General features: G+C 41.2%; 1 protein-coding gene across 8 annotated transcripts in view; it reads right to left on the reverse strand.

The window, feature by feature from the left end:
- cfap20dc (CFAP20 domain containing) overlaps positions 1–25,444 on the reverse strand; it is a 492,691-nt gene that overhangs the window by 191,198 nt on the left and 276,049 nt on the right. For 7 of the 8 annotated variants that reach the window (XM_072280490.1, XM_072280488.1, XM_072280492.1 and 4 more), the window contains one exon: positions 6,916–7,102. In XM_072280490.1, coding sequence (XP_072136591.1) covers positions 6,916–7,102 — 187 coding nt within the window. Of the gene's footprint in view, positions 1–6,915; positions 7,103–16,249; positions 16,317–25,444 lie in introns of those variants that run through there. The other variant, XM_072280495.1, reaches the window with a different exon arrangement.

Below are 25,444 nucleotides of genomic sequence, written 5' to 3' on the forward strand. Positions count from 1 at the left end.
TGGTGTGAATCCCGTGGCTCCTGTACCTTCCTCCTAATGGCAACAGTGAGAAGAGAGTGTGGCCTGGGTGGTAGTTGTCCCTGATGATGGATGCTGCTTTCCTACGAGAGCATTCTATGTCAGTGGTCCCCAACCACCAGGCCGCAAAGCATGTGCATGCAAGGAAATGATATGATTTGGCGATATGAAGCAATATGAGTCAGCTGCACTTTTCCTCATTCCCTGTCACGCACTGTTGAACTTGAAATAAACTACCAAATCACACCAAATAACACATAAAACCTAAAACAACACTAACATGTAGTAAAAGCAGGAATGATATGATAAATACACAGCCTATATAAAGTAGAAATAATGTATGTACAGTGTAGTTTCACTTAACAGAATCGGGAAGATTAAGCCAAAACCGATTTGCAGAAAAAAAAAAATCGGCACGTATATGCATGCACACACAGGTGCTTGCGCAAGGCTTCATGGTCATGGTAGTCTTTCTCGGGGTAAACACAAGTGTCCTGTATTTGACTGCTACTTTTGTCCCTTATTTGTGTGTGAAAAAGTTGGCAACCCTACTTGAATACCACCCCCGCCCCCCCGTCGGCCGGTCCGCAAGAATATTATCAACACTAAACCGGTCTGTGGTGCAAAAAAGGTTGGGGACCCCTGTTCTATGTAGATATGCACAATGGTAGTGAAGGCTTTACCCATGATGGATTGGGTCGTAAACACTACTTTTTGTAGTATTTTCCATACCAGGGCTGTGATGCAACTAGTCAATATACTCTCCACGACACATCAATAGAAATTTGTAAGATTTTTAGATGTCGTGCTAAATCTTTGCTGACTTCTAAGTAGATGTGTTGCATGCTTTCTTTGTAATAGCACTTATGTGCTGGACCCAGGATAAATCCTCTGAAATGGTAACACCAAGGAATTTAAAGTTGCTGACTCTCTTCATGTCTGATTCCCCAATGAGGACTGGCTCATGGACCTCCAGTTTTCTCCTCCTGAAGTCAGTAATCAGCTCCTTGGTCTTGCAGACATTGAGTGAGAGGTTGTTGTGGCACCACTCAGTTAGATTTACAATTTCCCTCCTATATGCTGATTCATTACCACCTTTGATTCAGTCAATGACAGCGGTGTTTTCAGCAAAGTTAAATATGGCTCTGGAGCTGTGCTTAGCTTCACAGCCATCAGTATAAAACAAATAGAATACGCGGCTAAGCACACAGCCTTGGTGGTGTATCTGCGCTAATGGAGGTTGTAGAGGAGATGCTGTTGCCAACCTGAAATGACTGGGGTCTGCAAGTGTGGAAATCGAAGATCCATTGAGGCCAAGGTCTTGAAGTTTATTGATCAGTTTTGAGGGATGGTGGTACTGAATGCTGAGCTATAATCCATAAAGAGAATCCTGACATATGCATTTCACTGTCCAGATGTTCTAGGGTTAGTGTAAAGAAATGGCATCTGCTGTGGACCTATTTTGAGGGTAGGCAAATTGGAGCAAATCCAAGTTGCTTCTCAAGCAGGAGTTGATTTGTTTCATCACCAACCTCTCAAAGCACTTCATCATAGTGGATGTAGGTGCTACTGGATGATAGTCATTGAGGTTCTTCTTAGGCACTGGCATAATTGAAGCCTGCTTGAAGCAGCTAGGTACAGGTTTCCCCCGCCGTCCTAAGGTAGAGCGTTCCTATGAAATGGTTCGTAAGCTGGAATGTCGTAAAGTGAAGAAGCAATTACCATTTATTTACATGGGAAAGATTTGTGAGTATTCGCAGACCCAAAAAATAACCCACCAAATCATGTCAAATAACACATAAAACCTAAAGCAACAGTAACATATAGTAAAAGCAGGAATGATATGATAAATACACAGCTTATATAAAGTAGAAATACTTTCCCACAATCATTGCCGCACTGTCCTCCGTAGTGAAAATCTCACGCAAGCGCTCTCAGCAGAAACACCGCGCAAGCACTCTCGGCAAAAACACTCTCTCCAGTAACCTTTAAGCTATGAAGCTGCCCAATCATACCAAATAACACATAAAAGTACACAGCCTATATAAAGTAGAAATAATATATGTACAGTGTAGTATCACTTACCTGAATTGGGAAAGCGCGGAGCACATTGACGATGGTGTGTTAGGCTGAGTCGTCAGAGGTTGGGGTAGTGCAGTGGTCCCCAACCTCCAGGCCGCCGACCGATACCGATCCGCGAAGCATGCAGTGCTGCAGCGGTAGTCGGGACACACCCAACACATCTTTAAGAAAAAAGCCGAAATAAACAAGCTAATTAATTAGGTGCTGCCTGGCACGTAAATGTCAGCCCAGATCAGAGGCGATTGCTGATTGCGTCACCTCTGATCTGGGCTGACATCTACATGCCCAGCGGCACCTAATTATTTAGCTTGTTTGTTTCAGCTTTTTTCTTAAAGATGTGTTGGGTGCGTCCCAGCTACCGCTGCATTCTCCGCAGCAATGTATTGGTCCGCGGCCCGGGGGTTGGGGTGGTGGGACATTGGGGTGTCATCTCATCGTCGTCTGTTTCCATCAGGGCAGGCAGGTCATCTTCTTCTCTGTCTGCCTGCCTCGATGTTGAAGGTCGAGGTTCGTTGTCTGAGGTGGCTGATGTGGAAGGCTTGAAAAACGACAGTATGCTTGACTGCTTAGCCTCGCGCATTTTTCTATCATACAGTTCTTTGTAAGCACTCAAACCATCCTGCAAATATGCCCTAAACCTATGTACCCTTTCAAAATTAAAGTCGTACTTCTCTGCAATCATTGCAGCGAAAATCTCACGCAGTTGCTTCTCGTTCAGTTCCTGGATGACTTCACTTTCGGTCTGTTAGCTACTGCAATTGGTTTTGATTGTTATCCTTTCCTCTTCCAATTGCATCAGCTCTTCATCTATCAGTTCTTGGTCATGGGATGCCAAAACCTCTTCAACATCATCTTCGTCAACTTCCACAAGCCAAACCCCCTTTGTCCTTACTTCGTTCACCACGATCAAAACACTTAATTATGTCTAGTTTTACGCTGTGTAATATCCTTACGAGCTCTTTTAGGCTTTTCCAATACCTTAGAACTCATCTTGCTAACGGCTGCTCACAGGCACGTGCTTAAGCAATGCTGGCTGGAATGCAGTTCCGAGGGAGGAGCTTGGCTGCTCGGGGCGCACGCTGCCTTTTATTGCGCGCTGCTTTTTTCGTAACAGTGAAAACACCTTCTGTTAGAGAAAACAGGGAACTAATGTAGGTCTTTCGTAACAGCGAGGTTTTGTAAAGCGAACGTTCGAAAAGAGGGGGACACCTGTACTTCAGACTGCTAAAGCGTGAGGTTAAAGGTATTAGTGAATACTTCAACCAGTTGACCAGCACACATTTTTAAAACTTGGCCACATATCCCATCTGGGTCGGATGCTTTCTGTGGGTTCATTTTCCTGAAGGATGCTCTCACATTGGCTCCAGAGATGGAAATCACATGATTATTGGGGCTGTATGAGTATGTGAAAGTTCCTCCTTCAGCCAAAGTCAACATGTTTCCTTGAGGGGAATCTATTGGAGTTCTTTGATGAAATAACAGGTAAGACGGATAAAGGAGAGTCAGTGGATGTTGTTAATTTGGATTTTCAAAAGGCCTTTGACAAGGTGCTGTGCATGAGACTCCTAAACAAGACACAATCTTCAATGCTGCAAACAAGAGAAAATCTGCAGATATTGGAAATCCAAGCAACACACAAAAAGCTGGAGGAACTCAGCAGGCCAGGCAGCATCTATGGAAATGAGTACAGTTGACATTTCAGGCTGTGACCCTTCAGAGGACTGAAACATTGACTGTACTCTTTTCCATAGATGCTGCCTGGCCTGCTGAATTCCTCCAGTATTTTGTATGTGTGGCTTTTATGCTGCAATCTTGGCTGACTGGCAGAAGGCAAAAGAATGGGAACAAAGAGGCCTTTTCTGGTTGGCTGCCAGTGACTAATAGTGTTCTGCAGGGGTCGGTGTTGGATCTGCTACTTTACACATAATATGTTAATATTCTGGATGACAGAATTGATGGCTTTGTGGCAAAGTTTGCGGATGATACAAAGATAGGTGAAGGGGTAAGTAGTGTTGAGGAAGCAGGAAGTCTGCAAAGGACGTACAGATTAGGGCAAAGAATTGGTGGACGGAATACAGTGCAGGAAAGTGTATGGTCATTCACTTTGGTGGAAAGAATAAAAGAACAGCATTGAGAAACTGGAAGTGCAAAGGAATTTGGCAGTCTGAATGCAGGATTCCCTAAAGGTTAAGTTGGTGGTAAGAAAGGCAAGGGCAATGTTAACGTTCATTTTGAGAGAACTAGAACACAAGAGCAAGGATGTAATGCTGAGGCTTTATAAAGCATTGGTTAGACTGCACTTGAAGTATTGTGAGCGATTTTGGACCCCATACAAGAAAGAACGTACTGGCATTGGAGAGGGTTCAGAAGAGAATCACGAGAAATATTCAAAGAATGAAAGAAATAATGCTTCAGGAGTATTTGATGGATCTGAGCTGATATTCGCTGGGGTTCAGACGAATAAGGGGATATTTCTTTTAAATCTATCAAACATTGGAAGGATTAAATAGAGTGGATGTGGAGAGGATGTTTCCAACAGTTGGAGAGTCTATGACCAGAAGGCACAGCATCAGAATAGAAGGACATCCCTTTAGAACAGAGATGAGGAGAAATTTCTTCGGCAAGAGGGTAAATATTTGAGGTACCTATGAGGTTAAAAAAAGAGGTACTTATATTTAAGGTGGAAGTTGATAGTTTTCTGATCAGTCAGGGCATTAAAGGATATGGCGAGAAGGCATGTGTATGGGGTTGAGTGGGATCCGGGATCAGCCATGATGGAATGGTGGAAGAGACTCGATGGGCTGAATGGCCTAATTCTGCTTCTTTATCTTATGGTCTTATAGTGCTGAATCTGTGGAATTCATTGCAACAAATTGCTGTGGAGGCCAAGTCATTGGCAGGTACATCTGTACCCCTGCTAATTACACCTTTACACCTGCTTGTGTATGTGAATATCTAATCAGCCAATCATGTAACAGCAACTCAATGCATAAAAACATGCAGATGTGGTCAAGAGGTTCAGTTATTCTTCAGACAACACATTAGAATGGGAAAGCAATGTGATCTAAGTGACTTTGACTGTGAAATGATTGTTGGTGCCAGACAGGGTGGTTTTAATATCTCAGAAATTACTCGTATCATGGGATTTTCATGCACAACAATCTCTGGAGGTTACAGAGAATGGTGTGAAAAACAAAAATACATCCACTGAATGGAAGTTCTATGGGTGAAAACGCCTTGTAACAAGAGAGGTCACAGAAAAATGGCCTGACTAGTTTAAGCTCTTAGGAAGGTGAAAGTAAGACAAATAACCACGCACTACAACAGTGCCATGCAGCAGAGCATCTCTGAACGCACAACACGTTGAACCTTCAAATGGATGGACTAAAGCAGCAGAAGACCATGAACATACATTTAGTGTACCTTCTGTACCTAACAGAGTGGCCACCAAATATACTTAAAGCAGAAACTGGTAGGTATTTCATTAGTAAGATGATTAAGGTTACAGGGAGAAGGCAAGTGGATGGGATTAAGAGGGTAAATCAATCAGCCTTGATAGAATGGCAGAGCAAACACAATGGGACAAATGGCCTAATTCTGCTTCTATGTCTTATGGTCTTATAGTCTTATGCACTATGTTTTCACTTTTTAAATGTAATTCACAATACTTACAGATAGAACCTCTTTACATGTTTTCTTAATTTCTATTATCTTGCCTGAAGCTTTTTGGTTAGCGTTATAGCACTTATTAACTTGAGCAAGCTCTTACTTCTATACTCAGCTCAGCAGAATCCAGTAGAAATATGTACTGACTTAACAGCTGGAACATATTCATGATCCTGCTGGATACTTACAAGATAATATTGATTTACAATGTACACTTTTGATTATGACCCTTTTCTCATAAGATATTTCTCTGTGTTCCTGAGCTCAACAAACAGCTCATATCTATTTCAGCATGTCAGATTTGTGAACCATTACCTTTTCAAAATGTTTCTCTCCGTGACTTTTGTAAATTGTAGCTATAATTATAACTATAGAATATCTATAATAGTTACAAAAGTGAATTGTATTAAGTAATTATAAAATTAATTAAGTTAGGCACAAAAGAGCAAGTGATTTGAAAATCAGGATAAACATTTTCAAGTGCAGTTTCTTTACAGTTACAAGGTAGTAAAATAGCAAGCATCAACCTTCATTTACTTGGCATCATTAATGTAGTGAAACATCCTAAAAGGCTTTACAAGAACTTTATCAAACAAATTTGAACACTGAGCCATTTAAAGATATGTTAGAGCTTACTTTAAGTATGGTTACAAAGCATCTCAAAGGAGATGTAGCTTGATAGGTTGTGAACTTCAGAAAGGAAACTCCAAAGCTTAGCGCCTAAACAGCTAGGGGCATAGCCACCAGTTGATGAAGAGTGACACAAAATTGGAGAAATTGGGTAACAAGTGTAAGGGACCATTTTCAATATTTGATATAAGCCACAGAGCTCAGAACAAGTCAACATTATGGAGAAGGCATTGTGGCCTTCAAAACAGAATAGTAAGAAGTAAATAAGGAAGAACTCATGGAAAAACTTCTCGTCCAAGTTTCTGAAATGAACACTTTTTCTTTAGTCTAAATTCCATTACAGAAGAGGTTGGGATTGTAAGCAGAAAAATCACTATGGTAAAGAGTGCAAAGGAGGAAGGAATTCAAAAACAGGCAGTACATTACAAATAAGATCATTAGGCAAAAGCATATATGGGTATACCCACTTATTTCATGTTCAGTCAAAGAATTTGATTAAGATATTTTGTTGCTCCTTACCTGAAGTAGCAGTCTCTGTACTTTGATTTGTAAAGCAAATATCTTCTTGGTTTATTTGTTTAGTTGGTTCTGGTTGATTTGAAACTTGTCTTTCTGACCTGCTAGTCAGTTTGTCTGAGATTTCTTCTTTATTACAGCATGATTGGTAGGAAGGTTTGCTTGTTTTATTATCCAATAAGATTGGTAACTGAAAAATTAAAGACATTTAAATAAATTCTCAGTTGCATCAGCTTTAAATGTTAAAAGGATATAAATACAAATTGCAATTAATATTACTCATGTTGAGTAATGCACAGAGGAAAATAAATTGGATCATAAATAAACAAGCAGGGAGGTGATGCGGCGAGCAGAGTCATGGGGAGAAATCTCCAGCCTAGACAACAGTAAACTATCTTTACTTATTCAAAAACACAAGAGATTCTGCAGCTGCTGAAAATCCAGAGCAATACACACAAAGTGCTGGAGGAACTCAGCAGGGCAGACAGCATCTATGGAAATAAATAAAGTCGATGTTTCAGGCCAAGACCCTTATCAGTGCTGGAGTGAAATTGGTAAGATGCCAGAATAAAAAGATTGGGGAGGGGAAGTAGGACGTCAGGATGTGATCGGTGAAGCCAGGTGGCTTCATCTTGGTAGAAGAGGCCATGGACCGACGTCAGAATGGGAATGGGGATTGGGAATAAAATGGTTGGCCTCTAGGAATCCTGTTTTTTTGCAGATAGAGTGAAGGTGCTCAAAAAAGTGGTCACCCAATCTATGTCAGGTCTCACCAATGTAGAGGTGGCCACATCGGGAGCACCGGATACAACAGATGACCCCAAAAGATTCGCAAGGTGAAACGTTGCCTCATCTGCAAGGACTGTATGGAGGTGAACGGGCAGGTACACCATTTCTGTCACTTGTAGGGCTATGTGCTAGGGGGGAGACTAGTGGGGAGGGACAAATGGACAACGGAATCACTGGCCAGGATAAAGTTTATTAATTTCCATAATTAATTAATAAATTATGGGATAATTTAATAAATTTAATTTATATATTTCCATAAAAGTAATAAACTTTCTGAGTTGCTGAATTTCTCCAGCATTTTATGTGTGTTACCCTATTCGATCTTGTTTATTTTTTTTCTCCAGTATCTCCTACATTGCTTCCCTTTGGTTAATTTTGGATTCTTCTCTGGTCTTCTCACAGTTAATATTTTTCCTGTCCTTTTAATATTTTTGAAATTAAGAGTTAACATTTTATCAATTCCTTTCTTTTTATAGGATATTTAACATATTTAAAATATTCCAAGTTGCTTCTCAAGCATTATCTCTTGGAATTTGATATTGATTCACTATCCTGAAGTGGTGTAATCCTTTGGTTGAAGGCAGTTGCACAATGTTGCTGGATATGAGGTTCTATGATTTAGGCCCAGTGATTTTTGAAGAATAGTGGAATCACTGCAAGTGACAGTTAGGTTTTAAGGATTTCTTTTAAGGATAGACGAGGCATAGAGAAGGACAAGTACAATGGATAGAATGTTAAAGCAGGAGAGCAACAAGAGCTGGTAATGCACAATTCGCCAAAACCAGAAGAATGCAGATATCTTGGAGGATTATAGGGCTTCCAGAGAATGGGTCAAGAGAGTACTGGTAAATAAATAGAATTTAAAATTAGATATTGCTTAAACTGGTAGACAAAGCAGGTCAGTAAGCACAGGACAGTAGTAGCATATGGTTTAAGGAGGGTGTGTGAATGAGATTTGGTGTGAGCTAAGATACAAGCAGCTGAGTTTGAAATAACTCAAATTTATGGAGTGTAGGGAGAAAGAGGTTCGACTAAATTGCAATATAAAAGTAATCTAAAGGCACTATATGCTGTATTCAAATACAAATGAACTAACATTCAGAGAGGGGTAAAGTTGCAGAGATTCTAACCAGTAGTCCGAGAGATAGCACAGATGTGGACACAAGTTCATCCAAATATGACATACAATGTTGATGTTGAGAAATGACATTTCAGTATATTGCTATTGCCAGGACGAGGCATAAAGTTTGTGGCAGGGAATTCTTGTTAGCTTTTTCTTACTCATTTCTGTGATGTAGCCATTGCTGCCAAAGCCAGCATTTATTGTTCTTTCTAATAAAGATTGAGATCAAGGATTAAGAGTTATAGGGAAAAGGTAGATAGGTGGAGATGAGTCCATGGTCAGATCAGCCATAATCTTAATGAATGGCGGAGCAGGCTCGACAGGCCAGAATCAGGATCAGCTTCTATTACTTATGTTCTTCTCAGCATCATTATGTGCTGTGTCTTATGACGTAGGCGAAAATGGTCTCCATAACCATGTTATTCTTGGCAAACTTTTCTTCTTAAGTGGTTCATAAGTGCATTCTTCTGGGCAGTGTCTTTACAAGATGGTTGACCCCAGCCATTATCAATGCTCTTCAAGGAGCTGACCTGATAGAGGTGCATAAGGTGATGAGAGGCATTGATCGTGTGAATAGTCAGAGGCTTTTTCCCAGGGATGAAATGGCTAACACGAGAGGGCACAGTTTTAAGGTGCTTGGAAGTAGGTACAGAGGAGATGTCAGGGTTAAGTTTTTTTACACAGAGAGTGGTGAGTGTATGGAGTGGGTTGCTGGCAACGGTGGTGGAGGCAGATACGATAGGGTCTTTTAAGAGACTTTTGGATAGATACATGGAGCTTAGAAAAATAGAGGGCTATGGGTAACCCTAGGTAATTTCTAAGGTAATGACATGTTCAGCACAGCTTTGTAGGCCAAAGGGCCTGTATTGTGCTGTAGGTTTTCTATGCTTCTATGACTGTCTGCTTGGTGTCAGTAGTTGCAAAACCAGGACTTGTGAAATGCACCAGCTGCTCATACAACCATCCACCACCTGCTCCCATGACTTCATATGACCCTGATTGGGAGGCTAAGCAGGTGCTACACCTTGCGCAAGGGTGACCTGCAGATTAGAGCAGGGAAGGAGCACCTTACACCTCCTTTGGTAGAGACATACCTTCAGCCCACCACCCATTGATAAGGTGGTGTAAGTCATCATTTGAACTGTTGCAAGAATTTGCACAAATTCCAGAAGTTAGGCCCAGCAATGAAGTACAAAAGATACATTTTCAAATCCAAATGATGTTCATCTGGAATAGAGAACTCATGGATGACTGTGTTCCTATCTACAGTAGCTGTGCACTTATCCTACTTGGGTGGGGGGGGGGGGAAGAGGTGACCTCACGTTTGGGAAATATCAAAATAGTCTGTAAGTAACATCAGTGCATTTTGTAGAAATGGCAGCTGTAGTATACTGTATGTGAAGGTATATTATGGGCTGGATAGAATTTTAATCAAATGTGTGTCTTTGCCTAGATGACAAAAAGCATTTTATGCCTTGTTGGGCATTCGCTGTACCTGGTGAAAAAGATTAGAAAAGGGGTGAGTCACTTACTTCAGAATACTTAACCCTCTAACCTGTGATTGCAGTCTCAGCATTTCTATGGTGGGTGTAGTTAAGTTTCAGTCCAGGTAACCCCAGCATGACAATGAAGAGTAATGCCACAGCATATTAAGAGCAGGGAGTTAAACATTTGCTGGATATTGTCACTGCTTGGTACGTGCCTGTGTGAATGTTACTTGCTTCTTATCATCTCACACCTGAATGTTGTCTGATTGTGAGAGTATTGGTTTTGATTTTCACACTCCTTATTTGGAGGACATTTCTGCTCATGCAATTACAGGTGTGGGGCAAGCAGTTCAACTATTTAAAGACTGTGTAACAATCCTGACATCTGGCTGCTGTCAGCATTGAAGTGAAATGTTCCAGATAAAGTCATCAAAGAACAATCTGCAATTGAGTAATGGGAGAGGTGTGAAGGTAATAAGGTGGAAAGTGCAGACAAAGTACATGATGTTCAGACTACAATGATATTAAAAGTGACAGGAATGCAGTGTCACCCAGCTGGAAATCTTTTGGGGATAGCTGAGTCCAAAGAAACTGTGGAAAAGCCCAGGAGCTAGAAAATTGGTATAACAGGAAAAGAGATCAAGCTGTGCTGAGATATATAAACTGTACCAGTTGCAGTGGAAATGTAAAAATCGTTCTTGGATCTTGAAGAATAGCTGTTAGACCTAGGGAATTCTGTTATTTGTGGGAAGGTATGGAATCAGTTATTTTGCTTGGGTATGTGGACCACCCCTGCTTAAATTTGCCAAGTATTCATTTTTCCTATCATTCCTGATTTATTAGTATATGATGTCAGAATGAAAATGTTGATAATACTTAACATAAAACCAGCAGTACAAGCCTGCGTGTAGGTTTCACGTGTTGTCAAAAAAAGGTACAGTCAAAGATAAGGGTATCAATGATATTTTATTCAAGATTTGAGAGCCTTTTCAAGGTTCTTCCTCAATAGAAAGACCTCATTCAATAAGGATAGGCAGCAACCCTTCTGCCACGATTATTCTCAATACTATGCCCCACAGGGCTGTACCCTCAGCCAACTCCAGTGATATTATCTGGAAATCATCTCCATCCATGATCTCCATCAGCACAGGTGCACCACAAGGCTGTGTGCTCAGCCCCTTGCTCTACTTGTCTTACACCTATGACCGTGTGGCTAAGCACAGCTCCAATGCCATACTTCAGTTTTCTGTAGACACCTGTGTCATAGGCCAAATCAACAATGATGAATCAGCATATAGGAGGAAGATTGAAAATCTGGCTGAGTAGTACCATAACAACAACCTCTTTCATAATGTCAGCAAGACCAAGGAGCTGAACATTGACTTCAGGAGAAGGAACTAGACGTACGTGAGCCAGTTCTCATCAGAGGATCAGAGGTGGAGAGGGTCAGAAACTTTAAATTCCTCAGTGTTATTATTTTGGAATACCTGGGCCCAGTAGGCAGATGCAATTATGAAGAAAGCCTCTACTTCCTTAGGAGTTTGCGAAGACTCAGCATGACATCTAAAACTTTTACGAACTTCTATAGATGTGTAGTGGAGAGCATATTGACTAGCTGCATCACAGCCTGGTATGGAGTTAAGAATATCCTTGAATGGAAAATCAAAGAAAAAGTAGTGGATACTGCCCAATCCATCATCGGTAAAGCCATCCAACCATTGAGCACATCTACATGAAACGCTGTCGCAGGAAAGCAGCATCCGTCATGGACACTCACAATCCAGACCATGCTCTCTTCCTGCTGCTACCATCAAGGACTCTTCATCTCATGCTCTTGATATTTATAGCTTATTTATTTATTATTATTTCTTTCTTTTTGTATTTGCACAGTTTGTTGTCTTTTGTATTGTGGTTGAACACCCAAGTTGGCGTTGCCTTTCATGATTATATGATGGTTATTATTCTATTATGGAGTTATTGAGTATGCCCACAAATATCAAACTCAGGGTTATATATGGTGACATATATGTACTTTGAACTTTGAATTCCAGAAACGTGGTTTATCAGCTGATTATTGCTGTATATGCTTCCCAAATTCACCACTGCATTCAAAATATCAAAGAGTAAGAGAACTTTGTAAAAAAATTTGCAAAGCCTAGGTTGTGTACTGAAGTTTTGAAAGTTAGGAAAGCATTCACTAAAAGTTGAATAAAAGTAGCCTTGCTGAACTGCTCATGATAAGGCAAATGGAATGAGAAATGCCACAAAACTAGAGAACAAATGCTTTCAAGAATATTCATTATTCATAAGCAAATTTAAAGAGAATGTCCACTGAACTGAGTTAAATTTAGATATAACTCTCAGCTCAGTGTTCTAAGATGGATTATAATGATGTGAAATATACCAGCTGGAGTTGTTGTTCCTTGAAATGTTAAAGTAGTGTATGTTAGCATTAAAGAGTCACCTAATAGTAATACCCACGAAAAATCTCCTTTGTAAGAAAAGGTATAACTGGCACAGAGAAAAATGTAAATATTGCTCATGCATTTTATTGTAACCTTTCTCTGAACTGCAATATAGTATTCTCTCCCATAGAGGCAGGTACCTTTCAACAATGGCCAAATCCCTTAACTTCTAATCACTCAGCAGTCTCCACAAAGGTTTTAGCAGGTTAGAAAAAAATGTCCTCACACAAAACTGACTATTTTATTAAAGTTACCCAGCTAATCAACTGGTAGCATTAGTTCTGTTTTCCTCTCCACAGCTGCTGCCTAACTTGTTGGGTACTTGTGGCACTTTTCATTTTTACTTAAAATCCAATATAAGTTTCCAAAGATGTGAGGTCACCGAGTAGGCTAAATTGTTGCTGTCTCAGCTCAATGGGTGCACTCTGCAGAACAAAAATGTTTGCAGCATTTATATCCTGTTGTACAGTTGAGTCATTGGCTGTAAGAACAATGACACTGTAAGTATTATCACTTTAATCAGTAAAATACAGCAAAATTATAATTATGTAACATGAAAGCACGTGACTCTGCCAGGACTTGAAGGACTGAGTTATTGGGAGAGGTTGGACTAGATAGCGTGTTGTTCCTTAGAGCATAAGAGGTTATTTCATAGAGGTATGAGGGGTGATTGATAAGTTCGTGGCCTAAGGTAGAAGGAGTCAATTTTAGAAAACCTAGCACATTTATTTTTCAACATAACCCCCTGCTAGATGTACACACTTAGTCCAGCGGTTGTAGAGCATACGGATTCCTTCTTTGTAGAAGTGGTCCACAGCAGGGGTGCTTGATAAGTTCGTGGCCTAAGGTAGAAGGAGATGAGTTATTAACTTCAAACTTTCTGCATTATCACTCAGAGTTGAACTGCATGTGCATGTAATGGAAGCGTCTTGGACCTTCAGGTGGTCCACAGAAGGGGTAATTGATAAGTTTGTGGCCTAAGGTAGAAGGAGATGAATTATACAGCTCTCATTATATGCACATGCAGTTCAACTCTTTGAGTCAAAATGCAGGAAGTTTGAAGCTAATAACTCACTCCTTCTACCTTAGGCCACAAACTTATCAATCACCCCTGCTGTGGGCCACTTCTGCAGGCCTAAGACTCTGACCTCTACAAAGAAGGGATCTGTATGCTCCATGACCACTGGACTAAGTGTGTAAGTGTAGGAAAAATAAATGTGCTAGGTTTTCTAAAATTGACCCCTTCTACCTTAGGCCATGAACTTATCAATCAGCCCTCGTATACAAAATCACAAAGGGCATAGATAGGATGAATGTTATGAATGTTGTCAGTCTTTTTCCCTAGAGCTGGGGAATCAAGACTTAGAGGGCGTAGGTGAGGGGGCACCAGTAAAGAGGAACTTGAAGGATGATTTTTTTTTTGCACAAAGGGTGGTATCTTCCTCTTCTAATGTCTCTATTTTCCTTTTGAAGGTGGCTGGGGTCCTGTAGGAGTCTGTGATCTGCAGCGACATTCAAACTGCGGTTCTGCACAGCATCATGTTCCCATTCTTGGAGCTCACCAATCGGCCACATTTTTGATCTGTCCGGGTGTCCAGTCAGGCGCCTTTGGAGTGTGGCCTTGCTCAGCCTCGTGGACAGAAATTCTTGCCAGCGTCACCAACTGAAGCACCGTGAGAAGCTAGAACATCGGGACAGCAAGAACAGATGTTGGAGGCCTCTGCACTTGGGGTGATCACCATCTCTTTCGTTCTTGATGGTGTGTGAAAGTTTGCTGCCAATTCTCGAGTTGGGGAACTCAAAATAAACAAAAACAATGACTCAGACTGTGATTGTAACATCAAAACAGCAACTATTGTCTCCCCTCTCACCGTGGAAGAAATTATATTTGCCTCTCCCTTGTTAGTGAGAGAGAGAGAGAATTTGAATTGTTGGAATTAACAGTTAGTTGTGGTTGTACCATGGTCCTTCTTTGGGGGCTTTGCTGTTGCTTGTGTGGTGGGTGGTGGGAACGCTGATGCTTTCTGCTAGAATAAGTGGGGGGGGAGGGTTGATGCTGCTTGTGCGTGGGAGGGGCAAGAGGCATTAGAGTTCTTACTATTTTTTCTGTCTTTTGTTCTTTGGGATTTTTCTTCTGTTTCAACATTGTCTGTGGAGTAAGAATTTCAGATTATATATTGTATACATTTTCTGATATTAAATGGAACCATTGAACCAACTATGTGGAATGAGCTGTCAGGAGAAGTGGTACAAAAGTGCTTAAAAAAAAGAGCAGGTACAATCACAACTTTAAAAGTCAGTTGGACAGATACATGGATTGGAAAGGTTTAGAGAATTATGGGGCAAACACTAGCAATTGGGAGTAGCTTGTATGGGTTATTTTTATTTACATGGACTAGTTCAGCCAAAGGGCCTGCTTCCATGCTGCACAACTCTGACTTTATCTATGACTCTAATAGACTTACACATTTACAAGGGGTAGTACGTTTTTCTATTGATGTATCAACGACCATAAAAGATTGGCTTGTGCTTAGCAGAAATTCTTCACAATAGCCTACAGCAAAAGAAGTTTGGCTTTGACAGTCTGACCTCACACATCATGAAGACCCTAGAGAGGCTGGTCCTGGCTCATCTCCGACCCCTAGTCAGAGCGGTCTTTGATCGCCTGCAGTTTGCCTACCAGAAGCACGTTGGAGTTGACGATGCTGTCATCTACCTGCTGAACAGAGCCTACTCCCATTTGGATAAGCAGTGCAGCACTATGAGGATCATGTTGTTTGACTTCTCAAGTGCCTTCAATAGAGCCCTCATTGCTGGGGGAGAAAACTCCATTCAACACAGGATGGCACTTCCATTGTATTGTAGAGAATGGACTACCTGACTGGCAGACCACAGTTCGTGCAGCTTCAGAGCTGTGTGTCAGACGTGGCTATAAGCAGCACTGGGCACCCACAGAAGACTGTATTGGTTCCCTTCCTATTTACCCTGTATACTTCAGACTTTAGATACAACACTGAGTAATGTCATCTGCAGAAATTCTCTGATGACTCAGCACTAATTGGGAGTATAAAGGGAGGACAGGAGGATGTATACAGGGCCTTAGTGGAGGACTTTGTCAAATGGTGCAAACTGAATCATCTGCAGCTCAACATCAGTAAGACAAAAGAAATGGTGATGGACTTTAGGAAGACAAAGCCTGTTACTATTGATGGTAACGACATGGATGTGGTGAGGACCTGCAAGTACCTGTAGGTGCACCTGGATGATAAACTTGAGTGGAGCATCAACACAGAGGCTGCGTACAAGAATGGCCAGACTCACCTCTACTTCCTGAGGAGACTGACGTCCTTTGGAGTATGCAGGCCTCTCTTTCACATGTTCTACCAATCTGTTGTCGCCAATACAATCTTGTATGCAGTGGTATGATGGGGCAAATGACATCAACCGGCTCGATAAACTGATTAGAAAGGCTGGTTCTCTTACAGGAGTCAAACTGGACACACTGAGGCTGTGGTAGAACTAAGGACCCAACATAAAATCCTGGAAATTCAGGACAAAGTTTCTCACCCTCTGCACGCCATCTTGATTGAACAGTGGAACACTTTTAGTAACAGGCTAAGAGAACTGTGCAGCTCCAATGAGCGCTATATGAGGTAATTATTTCCCTTGGCCATTAGGCTCTACAATGAGACAACCTATAGCTGGGGAAGTGATGACGCCTTCCTGCTAGACTGATCGAGATAACTTATTTTTTTATTCTTTCTTACGTCTTTTCTATATTTGTATGCCTGTGCACTTGTAATGCTACTATGACACTGTTATTTCCTTTGGAAATAATATCTATTTAGCTATCTATCTTTTAAACTAATGAATCTTGCTTTAACTGTTCTAAGAGATCCTCCAAAGCAGTTTTTGAAGCTCCCTTCTAGTTCTAGTCCTGACGAAGGGTCTCAGCCCAAAATGTCAACTGCACCTCTTCCTATAGATGCTGCCTGGCCTGATACGTTCCACCAGCATTTTGTGTGTGTTGCTTGAATTTCCAGCATCCGCAGATCTCCTCGTGTTTGTGTTTCTAATTCTATTTGTTTTGCATGCCATAAATCACTAAAAAGACATTGGAGTGTGTGAAACAAGAGAGAGATTTCAAAAGAAGTGAGTAGAGCTAGTTGGAACATTAGGTTGGGGTTTGCATAATTAGGTACTTGGCGAGGTCCGATAAAAAGAAATTAAGCTTAAGCAGAGTGCCCATTGTCAGAGTGGGGAGTTCCTTCCTCCCTTTCTTTCTGTCTTTCTTATTGCACATTCAGAGCAATGGGATGCCAGACAGGATGGTGAAATGTTCTTCTTGTAGGATAGAAACATAGAAATCCTACAACACTGGACAGGCCCTTCAGTCCACAAAGTTGTGTCGAACATGTCCCTACCTTAGAAATTACTAGGCTTACCCACAGCCCTCTATTTTTCTAAGCACGTACCTATCCAAAAGTCTCTTAAAAGACCCTATCGCATGTGGGAAGGCAGGGAGAATTCATGTCCCTGATGACTACACCTGCAAGAAGTACACCCAGCTGCAGCTTCTTACAGACCGTGTCAAGGAATTGGAGCTAAAGCTGAATGAACTCTGGATTATTCAGGAGGGGCTGATCAGTAGGACATGCAGAGAGGCAGTTACACTCAAACTGCAGGACACAGTTAACTGGGTGACAGTTAGAAGGGGCCAGTACCCCTAATGGCCATTCCACTAAACAACAGGTATACTACTTTAGATACTATTGGGAGAGATGCCATAGTAGAGGAAAGACAAAGTGGTCAGGTGTCTGGCACTGAGACTGGCTCTGTTGCTCAGAAGAACAGGGGGAGAAGGGGAGAGCTCCAGTGACAGGGAATTCAATAGTTAGGGGAACAGACAGGAGGTTCTACGGACCATAATGAGATGCCTGGATGGTATCTTGCTTCCCAGGTGCCAAGATAAAAAGCCTTCTTAAGTGGGAGGATGTGTGGCCAGAGGAAATGGTACAAGTCAATACTAATGACATGGGTAGGAAGGGTGACAAGTTCCTGCAAAGTGATTCAGGGAATTAGCTTTCCCCCGGGATCAATAAAGTATGACTATGACGAGATGCTACATTAAAGGATGGGACCTTCAGGGTGGTGATCCCAAGGTTGCTACCTGCATCATGTGCTCATTAGGCCAGAAATAAGAAGATAATACATTTTAACATATGCTAAGGTGATGGTGCAGAAGGAAGGGCTTCAAGTTTTTAGATCATTGGGCTCTCTTCCAGGAAAGGTAGTATGGTTTACACCTGAACTGAAGGGGAACTCATCTACTGAGGCCACATGGTTGGAACTGAGGAATAAGAAAGACCATGATAATGTGATTAACAGCATCATCCCTAGACGTGTAGACCAGTCAAATGGATTTATACTATTGCATATACTGAGTCTATAACATTGAATATAGATCACCTAATAGTCAGTGGGATTTAAGGGACCAAATTTGTAGAGAGATTGCAGATTGTTGCAAGAAACGTAAGATTGTGACAGTAGGTAAGTTTAACTCTCAACATATTGATTGGGACTCCCAAACTGTAAAAGGACAGGATGGGAAAGACTTTTTTCAAATATGTTCAGGGACATTTCCTTAATCAATACACGGAGGTCCCAATTGGAGCCAGTGTGATACTAGATCTCCTATTAGGAAATTCAACAGGGTAGGTGACAGAAGTTTGTGTAGGGGAACACTTTGCACCTAGTGACCATAATGCCATTAGTTTCAATATAATTTTGGAGAAGGATGGGTCTGGTCTTCAAGTTGACATTCTAAGTTGGAGAAAGGCCAATTTTGTTGAGATCAGAAAGGATCTGGCAAGTGTGAATTGGGACAGGTTGTTTCAGACAAAGGTGTACCTGGCAAATGGGAGGCCTTCAAAAGTTAAATATTGAGACTATGAAGTTTGAATGTTCCTTTCACAATAAAAAGCAAGGATAATGGGTTTAGGGAACCTTGGTTTTCAAGTGATATTGAGGCTCTGGTTAAGAAGGAGGAGGAGGTACACGGCAGATATGGGCAGGAAGGGCAATGATGTACTTGAAGATTATAAGATATGCAAAAGAACACCCAAGAAGGAAATCAGAATGCCTGAAAAAAAGGAATGAGCTTGTTCTAGCAGAAAAATTCAAGAAGAATCTCAAGGACTTCCACAGATACTTCATATTAAGAACAAAAGGATTATAAAGGACAAAATTGGTCCTCTTGGAAATCAGAGCAGTCATCTATGCACGATGTTGAAAGAGATAGGAGAGATCTTAAATGGATACTTTGGATTTGTATTTACTCAGGAGAATGACAGAGTCTATAGAAGTGAGGCAAAGCACAATGAAGTCATGGACCGCATACAGATGCTTACTGTCTTGAGGCAAACTAGGGTGGATAAATCCCCAGGTATGACAAAATGTTCCACTGGACCTTGTGTGAGGCTGGTGCAGAAATTGCAGGGGCCCTAGCAGATACAATTATATCTTCCTTAGCAATGGTTGAGGTACCAGAAGATTGGAGGTTAACTAATGTTGTTCCATTGTTTAAGAAAGGCTGTAAGAATAAGCCAGAAGATTATAGGCTGGTGAGCCTGACTTTGGTAGTGGATAAGTTATTGGAAGGTATTCTAAGGGAATGGATATACGAGTTTTTGGATAGACAGGGAATGATTAGGGATAGACAACATGACTTTATGCAAGTTAGGTCATGTCTAACCAACCTTATAGTTTTTGAAGAAGTTACCAGAGAAGTTGATGAAGGTAGTGCAGTGGATATTGTCTATATGGACTTCAGCAAGGCCTTAGACAAAGTGCCACATGGGAGGTTGGTCAAGAAGGTTCATTTGCTTGGTAGTCAGGATGAGGAAGTAAATTGGATTAGATTCATGGGAGAAGCCAGAGTATGGTAGTAGCTGGTTGCCTCTCTGACTGAGGCCTGCGACAAGTGGCACGTCACAGTGATTGGCACTGGATTCACTGTTGTTTCATATCTATAATGTGGTTAACATGATCAGCAAATTTGCGGATGACACCAAAAATGGAGGTGTAGTGGACAGCAAGGAAGACTATCAGAGCTTACAGCAGGATCTGGACCAGCTAGGAAATCGGGTTGAAAAATGGCAGATTGGAGTTAATGTAGACAAATGTGCGGTGTTACGCTTTGGGAGAACAAACCAGAGTAGGACTTACACGGTGAGCAGTAGGGTACTGAGTAGTGTGATAGAACAGAGGGAATCGGGAATACAGGTTCATAATTCCTTGAGAGTGGCGCCACAGGTAGTGAGAGTCATAAGAGGTTACGAAGGCACATCAGCCTTCATAAATCAAAGTACTGAGTACAGAAGTGGGATGTTATGCTGAAATTGTGTATGATGTTGGTGAGGCCTAATTTGGAGTATTGTGTGCAGTTCTGGATACCTATCTACAATAAAGATACTAATAAGATCAAAAAAGTGCAAAGAAAATTTACAAGGATATTGCCAGGACTTGAGGGCCCAAATTATTGGGATGGGTTGAATAGGTTAGGACTTTATTCCATACAATGTGGGGAAAGAGGGTGATTTGATAAAGGGATACAAAATTATGTGGGGTATAGATAAGCTAAATGCAAGCAAGCTCTTTTCACTGAGGTTGGGTGAGACTAGAATAGAAACTGGAACAGGTTAAGGGTGAAAAGTAAACTGTTTAAATGGAACCTGATGGTGAACTTCTTCACTTAGAGGACGGGGAACACTTAGAGAACAGTGTGGAACAAACTGCCAGAGGAAGTGGTGGACTTGGGCTTGATTTAAAAGAAATTTGGATAGGTACATTGATGGGAGGGGTATAGACAGCTATGGACTGGGTGTAGATTGATGGGACTAGGCAGATTAATAGTTCTACATGGACTAGATGGGCCAAAGGGCCTGTTTCTATGCTGTAGTGTCCTATTTCTCTATTTATTGGATGGTTTCTTGCAGTACATTGGCTTAGGAGCTGAATACTTCATATGATCTAATTAAGATTAAAAAGTGATGGGAATAAAAATTGTTTTATGACCGGAAATGAAATTAATGGAATGTTAAGAGTTAATCAGATTTTGTACGGTACATTTGTAACTTAACCTTGCTAATAAATAAAACACAGCAGGTATTCAGTACAGAAGTGTCTGTTTGGAAATAACAGCAGATCAGGATCATCTCATGAGCCTGACTTTGATGTTTTCCCTGAAAGTTAACTTTTTAGTGTTTCCAATGCAACTATGCTACCATATCTTATATATTGCCTCTTATTTTTACTTGGGGAAATAACCTAAAAGTGAAAAAAAAACTAATTTGCTCCTGTGGAGGCCATTGTCATCCATAATAAGATTACTTAAATCTTTTATCTTTAATAGTAAATGGTGGAATCGTGTGTTGTTCTCTGCCCAATTTAAAAGCAAGAAATAAATTTGCTGTCATTGTAGGACCCCGAAGATTCTATAATGGGCAAATGCAGAGTAACGTGGTGTAATTTCCCAATCAGTGTTCCAATAGCACCAAAGTTCAAAGAAAATTAATTATTGAAGTATGTATATGTTACCATACAGAAATCTGAGATGCATATTCTTACAGGTATTACAGGATAAAGAAATACAATAGAATTTTACAAAAATCTGTGCATAAACAAAACGAAGGCAAACAACCAATGTGAAAAAAAGACAATCTGCACAAATAAAAATAATACTGAGAACATAAGCTGTAAAGAATCCTTGAAAGTGAGTCTGTGGGTTGTAGAATCAGTTCAGAGTTGTGGTGAATGAAGTTATCCATACTGGTTCAGGAACTTGATGGTTGTAGTGTAATAATTATCCCTGAACCTTGTGGTGTAAGACTTAAGGCTTCTATACCTCCAGTCTGATGGCAGTAGTGAGAAGAGGGAATGGCCTGAATGGTGGGGACCTTCGATGATGAATGCTTGTGGCAGCACACATGTACATGTACTTAAGGTGGGGAGGGCTTTGACTGTGATGGATTGGGCTACATCTACCATTTTCTGTAGGCTTTTCCATTCCAGGGTATTTGCATTTCCAATGCATAGAAAAAATGGCATCATCCCTTGTTCTCCTGATGCAGAAATTGTAAAGCAGTTGACTAATGAATGACTTAAATGTTTCAACTTGTTTATTTCAACGGTGCTGAGCTTGAGAAGATTAATTCCTAGGAGTGAAGATGACCAGTAGTCTGTCCTGGTCCAGTCACCTTGATGTCACAGCCAGAAACGCTCAGTAATGCCTCTGCTTCCTCAAGAGTCTAAAGAAATCTTGCAAGTCCTTGTCAACCTTTACCAGATTTTAACAATGCCCAATAGAAAGCATTCTATCCGGATACATAACGGTTTGGCATATGACCACAAGAAACTACAGAGAATTGTGTACATAGCTCAGCACATCGTGGAAACCAGACTTCTCTCTAAAGACTTTCTCTATATTTCACACTGCCTCAATAAAGCAGCTAACATAATCAAAGACCCCTCTCACCACGGACAGTCTTGCTTCTCCATCTTCCATCGGGCAGAAGATACAAAAGCCTGAAAGCAAATGCTACCAGGGTCAAAGACAGCTTCTATCCCACTGTTACATGACTATTAAATGGTTCCTGAGTATGAAAAGATGGATTCTTGACCTCACAATTTAACTCGTTATGATCTTTCTTCTTATTCTCTACCTGCACTGCACATTCTCTGTAGCTGTTAAAATTCATTCTGCATTCTGTTATTGCTTTACGTTGTTCAACCTCAATGTACCGTGCAATAAATTGATCTGTATGAACAGTATGCAACACAGGTTTTTCACTGTATCTCAGTACATGTGACAATAGTAAACCAATTCCAATTCTAATTCCCAGTTTTTAAAACAATCATTGACTTGTCAGCTTTAGTCTGCACCCAATCTCTGCAACTGAAAAGATCTAGTTGCTTGACCTGATACAATGACTTGCCTTCTCTCTCCAATCATGCTGCTTGATCTTTTTAACATTTTTATTAAAATATTGTAGACAGTGGATGCAAGTCTGGTAAGGTGGGACTTTCATCATAAAAATGATGAATTAAATTTGTGGAAGTTTGACAGGGTGTTCAATGATAAACCAAACCTCCTTAATATCTTAAGAAAGTAAAGATGTTGGTGTGCTTTGCTTGTGATTGCATCTATATGTTGAGCTCAGGATGGGTCATGTTAAAGCTGCTAACTCTCTCGACTGCCGATCCCCCATTGTAGACCAGTGGTGACTGTGATGCTGCTGTAAATAAGTTTATCATTTTACCTGTTGTGACGAGAATACACATAAATTAAGATGTTTGCTGGCCTGGGCTTGCACCAGTGGCATCAGCAGTTGGTCTGCCACCTGTCCTCAGGGGAGGGAGAGATAAGGCACACAATGAGCAGCATTTGGAGGTGTTAATGAAGGAGCCATCAGTCTGGGTATTGTCAAGATCGGCTCCCCCTTTGAACCCTGAACTGTTTGAAGTGATGGACAGGCGATCTGGAGATGTGTAATGAAGGGACGGGAGAGAGAGCTGTCTAGAACGGCTCCCCCTTTGAACCCTGAACTGTTTGAAGTGATGGACGGGCGATACCCCAGCAGGGGGATAAAAAGGGACAGGTTCGCTAAGGCAGGGCACACACGACACCCCGAGGTAACAAGACCCTGGAAGCGGTGCGCCTCTCACAAGTCGGTGGAAAGCTCTTGGACGGCTGATAGCGGGATCAGCCTTAGATGCACAGGGTGGAAAGGTACGATCAGCGGGAACCCGGTGTGTGTCCGCCCTTGCTTGAGTACCGGGTTCACTGCAGAGGATCGACCGCATCTGGAGGAGAGGTCACAGTCGGTGACCCCAGGTGACATCACAAAGGACTCACCCGAAAGCTGCTTGTGAGCAATATCGCAGGTCTGTGAGTGGAAGCCGTTTTTGAATGATCAGTCGTTCTCGTTCTCTCTCTCCCTCCCCCCCACGTTGTCCATCGCCATGGCAATGATTACTGCGAACTGAACTAAATTGAACTGGACTTTGTGTCACTTTGAAATTGGTCATTTACCCCTAGACAACGATAGAGCTTGATTGATCCTGTTATCTTAATTCTGTGCACATGTGTGTTTATCATTGCTGAACTGTTGCATTTATTATCCTTTCGATTACTGTGTTCCTTGTTTCTTTAATAAATCTTTCTTAGTTCTAGTAATCCAGACTCCAACTGAGTGATCCATTTCTGCTGGTTTGGCAACCCAGTTACGGGGTACGTAACACTGTCCATATATGTACTGCTGCATATGACAATAAACTCAACTATGAAACTTTGAAATTTTAAACAAAGAAAAACGTTGTCATGCACTGCATTAATCTGCCTTCATATTCCTAGAATTTCTCCAAGGTTAATTAAGTTTTTGAAGTATGCAATTTGCTAGCATCAGAATCAGAAATTAGATAAGTTGCCAGATAATTTGTTTTTGTCATGTTAGTTGTCAAAATAAAATGACTAATAGACTGGCAAAACAATCCTTCTCTTTCCCAAACAGAGTCAGAAACAGGTTTAATATCAATAGCACACGTCATGTTTTTCTGCACCAGCAGTATATTGCAATTCCAAATAATAAAAAACTGTAAATTACAATAAGAAATATATATATACAAATGAAATAAGCAGTGCAAAAAGAGAGTGAAAATAAAAAGAGATGGTGTACATGATTTCTTTGTCCATTCAGAAATTTGATGGCAGAGGGGAAGAGGCTGTTCCTAAAATATTGAGCATGTGTCTTCAGGCTCCTGTACCTCCTCCTTGATGGCAGCAATGAGAAGAGGGTGATGGAGATCCTTAATGAAGGATGCTGCTTTTTCGAGGCAACACCCTTTGAAGGTATCCATGATGTTGAACAGGATAGAGCCCATGATGGAGCTGACTGAGTATGCAACTTTCTGCAGCTGTTTCTGGATCCTGTATAGTGGCCTCTCCATACCAGATGGTAATACAACCAGTTAAAATGCTCTCCATGTAGAAATTTGTAAGAATCTTTGGTGACATACCAAGTTTCCTCAAACTCCTAATGAAACAGCCACTGTCATACCATCTTCATAATTGCATTAGATGTTCAGCCCTAGGTAGACCTTCAGAGATTTTGACACAAGGAACTTGAAACAGTTCACCCTTTCTATTGCTGATCTCTCGATGAGGACTGGTGTGTATACCCTCATCTTCCCCTTCCTGAAGTCCTCAGTCAATTCCTTGTTCTTACTAACAATGAGTGCAAGGTTGTTGTTGTGACACCACTCAACCAGCAGATTTATCTCACTCCTGTATGCCTCCTTGTCACCATCTGAAATTCTGCCTGCAATATTTGTGTCATTGACAAGTTTATAGATGGTGTTTGAACTGTGTCTAGCCACACAGTCATGGATGTAGAGAGGGGTGAGCAGTGGGGTAAGCATGCATCCTTGAGATGCACTAGTGTTGATTGTCAGTGAATTGGAGATGTTATTTCTTATCCACACTGACTGTGAGGAAGTCAAGGATCTAGCTGCAGAGGGAGGTACAAAGGCCCAGATTTTAGAACTTGTTGATTAGTACAAGAGGGCATGATGGTGTTGAATGCTGCGCTGCAATCAATAAATAGCAGTCT

Source organism: Mobula birostris, chromosome 16 (assembly GCF_030028105.1).
Source record: "Mobula birostris isolate sMobBir1 chromosome 16, sMobBir1.hap1, whole genome shotgun sequence".
NCBI classification, from domain to species: Eukaryota; Metazoa; Chordata; class Chondrichthyes; order Myliobatiformes; family Myliobatidae; genus Mobula; species Mobula birostris.